Here is a 10,152-nt window from a genome sequence, read left to right as displayed (position 1 = left end):
ATATTTATTACACATTTTGTTTTTCACTTGACAATGAAAGGGAGATTATTTAGATGGTGGCTAAATAGTGGGCATCTTGATTTTGATGGTCTTGTCTGTTTCTTTAGCTTTTGCATTGCGCACTGCTATAGGAAAACGAAATTCGATGAACAAACTAAGATGCTTTAATAACAATTTAAATGATGACAATTAGGACGCAGCTAACTAATAACGTGAAGAACGTTTCGTCTTTGCAATTGTTTGTCGACCTAAATCATGGTGAGCGATAGTTGCTCAAAAATATCGTAGAGAGACATTCGATAAACACAAATCTAGCTAAGCATTGTAGTTATGTGGCTGAATAGAGCTGATGAAACGACGACATCAACGGACAAACAAACAAACGGATTTTTTCAAAAGATCTCTTCTTTATTTGTGTTAGCCAGTTTTTGCCAACTTGTATACTGACACTTAATGTCTAGCATTTTCTTGATGATATCAACATCTCAAGTATAAACACCTTTTAATTAATAAACTGTAGTGAAAAAAAAGTGTTTTTTTACATTAACTTGCGGGAATTGGTAATTTATATAGGAAAACTTGCTTATTCTGCAGAATCTCATCAATGTAAAGAGAGAAGTGTCTGATAAGACTAACCCCTTTATCGTTACGGAAAAAGCTTGCGATTTAAACTATATTATTATTGCGTAAATCATGTTTATTACATGTGTCCTACCAGTCGTCCCAATGTAGGTGTACGGGCGCTTTTTATTTACTATGATTACGGATCGTACTCTTGAACTTCTTTAAGAGTACGTATTCAAATCAATGATTTGATTAACTGTAGTTGTTCAATTACAAATACGTATCATATCCTCAGGTCTTCGGTACGTATCCAAATGCGTAAATCATGATCACCAACAGTTCAGCTCTATCTTCGCTGCAAATGCTTCATACACACGTACTTGGAGGAGCGAATAATTAGGGATACAATTCCCACTGACATTCCGCGCGGAAAATATTCATTTTTCTTAATGAAAAGTTTTGTCAGCATTTGAGCGCCTGCTTTCGTAAGATGGGCAATGGCAGGCCAACGAGCCGGAGGCGCACTCATCACCATAGACTCAACGATGGCTCCTAATAGGGAATTATCATTGATCGGTTGGACAGGCGGACAAAATTATTGCATCGCTGTGCCACCTTGACGAGAAGAAACGGGCCGTACGGACGATTACCTGGTAGCTCTCCTTTCTTCCCGTTTCTAGTTATCCCTTAGGCAGTATGAGTATTTGGGACAAAGTGGAGTGGCCTCGTTCAGAGGCCCTAGGGGAAGGTCGGAAGGGTTTCTTGTTAAAATTCAATTGAGCTTCACCGATGCGTAAGATTCGCGGGCAAACCTCCCAATGGGGCTCTGGGCGGCGCCAGCCATTCTTACGTCTAGACCGGCGCCCGTTCCGTTTCGGCCCAATATCCTGAACAAACTCAGCCATGCATCCCAGAAGAATTATGTATATGGTTTATAGCGCGTTGTTTTCCACATAGGTACACCAGCCTGCAATAATGATAGTGGCGATACCCTGTCGACAACAGGATTCTGATTTGCCGTTCCCACCAAGCAAATAATAAGTATGCAAACATGACTGCGCCTATTTGCCGGAGAGATCTATGTCAATGTTTACCCGAACATACGGCCACACAGTTGCGGACATTCTCCTTTTCGTCAATGCAATTAGAAAGAGAGAAAGTAAGCTACGTGAACTGCTTACGCCGTACGGCCGATATACTATAGCGCAGGCTGTATGTACATTTGATACGGTGTTCTTACAATACGCATTTTTATATGTCCGTAACAAAATCACTAGCCCTACTATGTGGTAGCTGTTATTAGTAAGTATTACCTACTGTTTGTGTTCTATCTTTGCTGCAATAAGGGAGATCCGGCGATTTGTCGAAAGGCCATGCGTGTTCAACTAGAAAACACACCGTCTATACTGCCTGCGTTTCACCTGTAGATATTTGAACCGATCATGTGTACGTTGCATTTGGCGAAAGCCAGTTTTTCCGTTCCTTTTGTGTCTTCTTTGGTAAAAAGGTAGAACCACTCGTGGTATTATTTAGCGCCCAATCAATGTCATAGCCAATAGACGATTGTACTAGAATCATCGATAGAGTGTCTCCGTCATTTCACTACTAACAATTCGTTGTAAGTGATTTTAATTGAAACCTTTGCGTATAATATCGTTAGCTGCCTACCTAAAAATACATGCTTTTTTTTTTACAAATTTCCAGTTCGTTCTGGGTTTGACCGGATCTAGCCGTGGTGTTTCTAAGGCATTTGGATATAATTTCTATGAAGCGGATATTAATAACGATGAAAGATCCTATAAAAAACCTCGTTTGCTTTGTAGTTACCGCTGTCCGATTTTGGGTTATTGTCATCACAGTTATATTTATTGTAATTGGGCTCTTGTGTATTTGCTCAAAGTTTATAGGCTACTACATCTAATAGCTTTTTAATAAGTGTTTCAGGCAGTGTTTAAGCGCTAAAAAATTATTATACACAGTTATGGCGTAGACAGATAATGTTAGTCGATTTGTTATCGAGAAAGGCCCAGTTTTTGACCCCACGAAACGAATTAAATTGGCCTAGTAAATTTATTCAGAATTCTTGCTAATGCATCATTTATTGACGCATCCTAGATACTACTGTTTCTATACTTTTGGTACTTAGACTATCCCCGAAGAAATGCGACAATCCTATACAAATCAGATCAATGTCACCCACGTCCGGCCTAAAAATACGGTTTACAGATTAGGTGAACATTACATAAAGAAAGGCTAGGTATAAATCTGTCAAACAATGAGTTATACATTTGTCTCGTTCGACTGCGTCGCTGGTGGGATGACCAGGTGCTCGACCTACAACGATGAGGTCGGTGATAATTATTTAAATAACTAAGTTGTGTAATTGCAGCCCACTATTTAATCATTAGCCTTCTAGCTTGTATTAGTTCTTCGAAGTTGGTTTCTACCGAATCACTGGCATTATTGCAAATGAAAATAACACTGGCAGTGAAGGGGGTTCTCGATGAAAGGAGTGAACTTGAAACTAGTTGCAAACATATGATTTATTCCGTGTAAGCCGCATGGCTTCTGTTCGGTAGGACTGCTACCGATCGAGGACCGATGAACGTCTCCTGCAATATATAAAAACGATACCGACCTTTGTGAATACGATTTAAGCACGCGGAACCTAATAAAGGTCGCGAATTTTCGGACGTGTGTTCATATAAAACACATTGATTTCGCCTAAACTGTACCTAGTTAAACGCAAAATGTACATATCTGATTTTTTTCACGTCTGTTTCACTAGACGAAGATATGAATCTGAAGTCATCGTAAACATTCGCTCTAAAAACGTTATTGCAATTTCAAATAATAGCCGAATTCGCTGAAGGTGAAAAGGGAGCTGAGGGTCAGTTCTACCTCTGAAAGGAACCCCACTAGTGTAAATCAGTTTTTCAAAGCGAGGGCCGTAAAGCGCACGGCTGGCTGATATACAGTCCTTTATTGAATTTACGGTAGTAGTTCTTTTAGTTGCTTATAGCCGCGTGGAGTCGACAGCGAGTCAGATCGATGCGCCCACAGACGCAGGACATACGTTACGAAAGTAAAGATGAAATTTATTAGCTTCATTTAAAATAAATATGTCAGATATTTGTTTAGAGCCAACACAGTCATTCGCAATTCAGAAGCATCTGTTAGTCAAGTTGAAATTTAGTAAAAAAAAAAAAAAGATTCGAGAGTGCAACGTAGCATTCGAAAGAGGAGGTATTGTTTACTCTAGGGCTTGCGCCGTACAACTGTGCAGGTCGCTTTTTACATCGCTAGAAGCTTCGAGAATTTCTGACCTCCCTAATGACGTTCGATCTTGTATTCGTAATGATTTGTCGATCTGTGCTCTGCTGCTTCGTAAACGGGGTAATAGAGAGGTGCAGCTATCGTCTTTTAATCTCTTCCGCGAGATGTCAATCCACGACACCATTGGCGTCATCCCTGGTACACACCAGCCAGGTAAGTGCTGCGACCCATAGTCAATTAGATGATATTATATTATCGCTGAGATATTTACTGTCTACATAAAATAAACGTCCTATTCAAGTGGCGCGATATAAGGCTCCATTGAGGAACCGTTATGCATAACGTTGAGTCCTTTCGGAGCATTCGCTGCGACGAGTGGTAACTATTTTTAAAAATGATGCACTCCCCTTCACAAGAAAGTATATAACAAATAACATCGTCTGACAGATAAAACGCCTCATATCTGACGTCTTAACTTAGGACGCACATAGGCATGTATGAAGTTAGCCCAACAAGAGGCCTTTTGGAGGCGTCACTATGTGCTTAACGTCAATTTTTACAGGAGCGATATTAAGATAACGTGCTGCCTAGCTGATAACACGGCTGGGATGAAGCCAAGTGGTTGCCCCGGGCCGTGCTTTATTTTTGAAGCTATTCTAACTCACCTATGCACCAAAGCAGACATATTGTCTCTCCTTCGATTAGGCCAGTACATATTGGCATGCATGTAAATTCTATTGTTGGTAAATCTTCCCGTGCCAACGCGTCTTAGTAACTGTTATCATTTTTCTATTTTTTTTTTTTTTTATCTAATCGCTAGAAATCCGCATATCGACGTATTTTCTGGAACTATAGCTAGAATTCGCGTGGATCGTATTGGGCCGTAAAATGACAACTAGCAGGATCCGATTGATAAATAGGTTCTTCACGTGGAAGTGCTAATTTCGTATGTTAATGGTTGAAAAAACAAGCCTATCTCTTGCTAAAACTAGCCGCAGTTATAATCAATTCAACTTACTAGTATGACACTGGCTGAAGGCTTAGGCAGTTTCCGAAATAGCTCGAGCATTCTGCAAGGGCATGTGCTTGCTGTCTAGCCATTGGATTTTTATGGTAAGATTAAATATTCAAACAAGGATATGCAGTAGTCGTACCTTTTCTGATGTCTTGTGGATCTTACAGGTCGATATGTTATCATTGGCTGCCATCACGACTCGTGGACGCGCGGCGCCGGGGACCCCGGCTCGGGAATGGCTGTGCTAATGGAGGTAGGCTAAAACTAACCTATAAGAAAACTTAGCTTTTGCTAAATTCATGCTATATTTTGAATCCAAATTCTACAAGTGAGCCGAATCTCTATCAGCGTAAACGTCAATCGTTTGATCATATTGTCGGTGGAGTGAGATCTTCAAATTATGCTGTTTCATGGAAATTTCCTTAGCTAACTTTCACTAAGCTTTTTATGAGTTGTTCTGAGCGATTTCTTACGCTTGCCACATGTCGTACTGGAATAATTTAGAAAGAGTGTATTTGCCTACTTAACACGTGGTGGTTAGGCTGAGAACTGAGCGTGGAGACGCTTCTTTCTGTGGTTGAAATGGCCAGCCAACGAAAACAATGCTTAACGTTAGCACTATACAGGTTTATATTAGTAGAATACTGCAGTATTAATAGCCGCCTTAGGCCGCTTATGGCCTATTGCTTGTTTTGTAGCGGCGAGTATACGTTGTGGTTTACTGAGTTATTTGTGAGTGTTTTTTAAATATCAATTAAACTGTAATTTTTTTTACAACGAGGTTGTTCGAGTTTTATCAGAACTGGTTACTCTGGAGGGATGGCGACCTCAACGAACGCTGTTGTTCGCTGCTTGGGACGCATCTGCATTTGGTCAAGTGGGAAGCACCGAATTCCTTCAAAAGCATCGCGCCGAGTTGGCGTCGCGTACCATCGCATATGTTGGCCTCGATCAAGCTGTAACCGGTGAGAAATTCGTAAGTTTATTTGTAATGGCACGCATCTAACTTAAGGTGCTGGTGTGGTTCATTGACTCTGTCCATGAACTACTACGAAATATGTGCCTGAGACGTATTGCTTTATAACAATAACGTTGGCTACTATTGTAAAATATGAGTAGGCAACGTTAACATGTAGTGTTAACATTTGATAAAATTATATCAAACATTTGTCAAATAGCGTAAGTTATGCGACGTATATATTCTTGCTTTCAAGCACGTACATGTCTGCAAAGCAGCAGCGTAGAGGACACAATGGCAAGTGAGGGAGCATGACAAAAACGTCAGCCTAAGGTCAAGTCGTTAATGGCTGGCAGGCACTGCCGTTCTGCTGGACGAAACCTGTTTTTGGCTCGTTCCGTCGTCGGCGCCCTGAGAGAATACGACACGGCTAAGAGCGCGACGGGACACCTTCACAAGGCCCCAAAACTATTCAGTTATATTTAGCTTGCTTTTTCATTTTTGATACCCGAATATCACTATCTGCTACCGTTGTTATAATTCACCACAAACTCAGTCGCATCGGTGATGTTCAGAAGTTGTAGTGTAGTTTCTACCGGTGATGCCGTAGCTTATTCCACCAGCGAGCATCATTTATGCCCGTTCCCGCTACTGCTCTGACATAAATAACCTATCAGCTGCATCGAAGGATCCATCACAAAGCTAACGTATAATTCGATCAGCAGGGTAATGTTGTGTATAAGAAAGCAAACGAACGCCTGACTAATTGAAGGATAGTTACTGTTGATTAGAAAGGAGTAGCTTTTTTATGTAGCAGAGCACATTTCTGTACAATGCCGTCTGCTCCGGGCCTGTTAATTTGATATTGTCTGTCATCGTTCTATGAGCGAAGGAAATGAGGGCCGGTCATATAGCCGCCTAGATTTGTATGCCAGTCAATTTACTTAGCTGAAATGCAGCGAAGCCGAGAAGTGGAGAGGCTCAGCGAAATTTTCGCCCTCGCCCACGACTTTTCATTTCGGTGGTACGCTGTCACGGAGCCTTGATATCACTTACCTATATACCTAAAGGCACTACTCAGCTATGCGCCCTGAACCTTTTCTTTTTCCAACGTTGTTTTTATCTACCTGAAAAGGGATTTGGCGCCTTTTGGCCGTTCTTAATCATACAGATTTTCCCTGTCTACTTGCTTAGGCAGAAGACCAGGCAGTTTATCTATTGAGGTCAACGTAGCGTCGGTGTATAAAGCCGTTTGGTCTCTGTAAGGAAAAAAAAGAGCGTGCCGTACTGTGAGCAGGCCGCCATCGAGCTCGAATAATAAGGTGCTAAGGACATTTTCATTTAACAATGGTCTCGTAGAGCTTGACAAAAACGATTTGAATCATACTTACCTAATGTTTTTTTGTTCAGTTAAAATGTTACGAAACATTATAATAAGCATGGCATAATCTAGACTTCTGGCAGCTAGATTAATTTTCATAGTAAGCGTATGTACTTTTTTTCTACATTGTTAGGCTTGCACCCGATGCTCGAACACCTCTGTGATGAAATTACGTGTCACAGCATAGAAGGGCCTAATTCTATAAAAGTTTCGTAATTTTTTCATTTACGTTACGTTACTTACGACTGGCAACGAACAATGATAATTTGAACCATTTAATAAGCATTATAGAATCGACCCTTCGGGAGCGAATGTATATCAATAGAGCTGGCGTGTAACGTTGCCGCATTGGCTGACTATCTTTAACGGGTTGTCAGCATTAGCAGTTAAATTACCAAGATGGCTACGCTTTCTTCAAGCACCGAGCAAGCTGCTAGTGGTACAAATATCTGATCGAATTAACCGTGCTGAATGTCGGATTTTTCTTTCATATTTTGCTTGTGAATAGGTAACCGAACGCTTCAAGTGATGGCCAGCCCTTTGCTCCGACAAGCGCTAAGTGAGGCAGCGGAACAGATTCCGGGCCTCGGCCTAGATGAAGAATTGACCTTCAGTATAGCTGCTAAAGGCAAACCCTACGGCGGCAGCAACAGCAGCAAGAAAGCTAGTCGCCATAGCGAAAGCGAGGGATCTACCAGACACACTTCCAGTAGTAGTAAGCCACCGTCGCGCTCTCGGAACGGCGAGAGCTTGCTGGCTCAATGGGCCCGTGCAAGACCCTCTGCTCATCTGGCATCACGGCGTGGCCTCGTGCCAGAAATTTTGCCACCAGCGGGGGGCGCTGACTTCACGGTGTTTACACAGCTTCTCGGCGTGTCAGTAGCGCGCGCGCGTTTCGTATCTCGTGACGGAGATGCCGACTACCCGGCAGCACGAACGGCGTACGACGATTGGCACGTGGTTGTCAATGTGACCGATCCAGGGCAGCGCGCCATGGCTGCATTAGCCCAGCTAATAGCCACTGTCGCACTTGAGCTTGCTGATAGTCCACTGCTACCTATGAAGGTAAACATGGTAAAAGAAAAAAGAAGCCGACGGCGATGACGTACTGTGTACGTCATGTAACGCTGTTATGTGCGATTAGATATAGCTTCGAAAATACGTTAATGGGTCTATAGGGCGGCTTTCGGGTCACATTCCCTTCTGGCTGTTACTGTGTTAAGACACGATTTGCACCTTCGTGGTACCATAATTATTGTTATTTACATATCTTCATATTCGGAGTTCGCAATGTTCTTGAAAACAACATGGTAAAATTGTTTAGAACCGCTACTCAAGCTAGGGTCTCATGTGCGCAGAGTCATCACGTTTAGGTGTGAAGTAAGCGAACACATAACGAAGCGTTTGATCTTCCAACAGAAAATGCTAGGCATTATTTTGCCTGCTGCACATAGAAAATGAGATAGAAATAACTATGATAAATTAACGTCAATAAAATAATTTTACGTGTGCTACTAGAGGGTACGTAGTTTTTTCTGGACAGGCATTTTTTTGTCAAATAGATTATGACATTATATTTGAATGTAGATCACACGCCGTAAAGATCTGCCATTTCGAATGCACAGGTATAGCCCGTTTTTCCTTAGGAGAAACGGCCCGCCTGGGCATATCAGCCGTGTGCTTAAGCTCACGTTTAAGTTGTTCAAAACCAAAGGGCAAATCCAGAATTTTCCAAATAAGGTTTCTCGCCTCGTTGGCTTTTAAGCATTTTTCACTTTCCCCGGTTCAATAAACAATGCAAACAGCAGAACTACATTTTTGTAACTTACTGCAACATATAAGTAAATCGTTCATTATCTCATTAGGCTACGGATTACGCCGATCAGATATCCGTCGACTTTGGCCCATTTCAAAGACAGCATGGAGACTTTTTTCGAGCTAACCATATTCGAACGGACCCCCTTAACAAGGCTGTCAGGGAATTCGCTAAAGCCGCCAATGAGTTTCAAGACTACTTCGACAGCTCCGCCGCTTCGCATGATCATAGTAAGTAAAAAAAACGTTGAAGTAATAGCCCATGTGGAAGGATTTAGCTATTTCAAAACAGATTTTTGGTTTTAACAAATCAGCAAAAGCCACGAACGGTCTTCATGTAGTTTACGTTTGCTAGCTATTAACTGAGGCGAACGCTGTGTTGTTACTTTTTCCTTTGCTGATAATCACCGTTGAGGTATACCGCTAGAAAGTTTCCCCTTGTGATCAAATGATAAAATCTGTATCTTGGACTCTAAAAACGGGCATATGCGTCGGTAATACATGGCGGCGCGTAACGTTTTCGATACCTACTTTATTTCACAGTTAGTTTAATGTTACGTAGTAGAATATATGTTATCTGTGTATCATAAGAACCTTACAGGCTTATCTGAGGGTTACTTATTTGTAAACTAGCTCAAGCCGCTTATCAGCGAGTTCTAGAGGTATGATATAATACATTTTCTTAGATTTAGCCAGACTATAGAATGCATGCCGCGTCCATTGGCGTTTAGGAGTAGCGAAAGCGAAGGTAGAAAGGACAGGTGGTAATTTACGAAGGGAGATGAGCGAGGCTAAGGAACGAAAGCCATAAGTGAAAGCCGATATCGCTGATGCAGAAACACTAGTACCGCCGCTACAATGGCCTTCAATATTTCGTTATCGCTGAAATTGCAGAGTATTACGGCTTTACTATAAGCAATAAAACATACGGATTTACACTGTTTCACTCATCTTTTACAGATATACTGACAGTCATTCAAGAATACAACGAGAGGATACTACAGCTTGAAAGGAGCTTTTTATTACCTCCGGCATATCCGAGACACCATAGTTCCAGGTACTGTTCATAACGCATAATTAAGTTCCGTCTACGAAAATTCGTCCTTAATGAGAGTTCAAGAGTAGTATACGATTGCTCGACAT

At 41.6% G+C, this 10,152-nt stretch overlaps 1 protein-coding gene across 7 annotated transcripts in view; it reads left to right on the top strand.

Annotated features, from left to right (window-relative positions):
• LOC111254558 (aminopeptidase NAALADL1-like) overlaps positions 1–10,152 on the top strand; it is a 36,388-nt gene that overhangs the window by 23,427 nt on the left and 2,809 nt on the right. For all 7 annotated transcript variants that reach the window (XR_015316994.1, XM_086974772.1, XM_086974771.1 and 4 more), the window contains 6 exons: positions 3,968–4,053; positions 5,023–5,108; positions 5,637–5,820; positions 7,703–8,259; positions 9,060–9,240; positions 9,970–10,066. Coding sequence is in view for 6 of the 7 variants with exons in the window: in XM_086974772.1 (XP_086830898.1) it covers positions 3,968–4,053; positions 5,023–5,108; positions 5,637–5,820; positions 7,703–8,259; positions 9,060–9,240; positions 9,970–10,066 (1,191 nt within the window). In the remaining variant the exon portion in view is untranslated. The remainder of the gene's footprint in view (positions 1–3,967; positions 4,054–5,022; positions 5,109–5,636; positions 5,821–7,702; positions 8,260–9,059; positions 9,241–9,969; positions 10,067–10,152) is intronic.

This window comes from Varroa destructor, unplaced genomic scaffold, assembly GCF_002443255.2.
Source record: "Varroa destructor unplaced genomic scaffold, Vdes_3.0 BEIS01000007.1, whole genome shotgun sequence".
In the NCBI taxonomy this organism is placed as follows: Eukaryota; Metazoa; Arthropoda; class Arachnida; order Mesostigmata; family Varroidae; genus Varroa; species Varroa destructor.
Note: the sequence above shows the minus strand (reverse complement) of the source record. Positions and strands in the feature narration are given on the sequence as shown.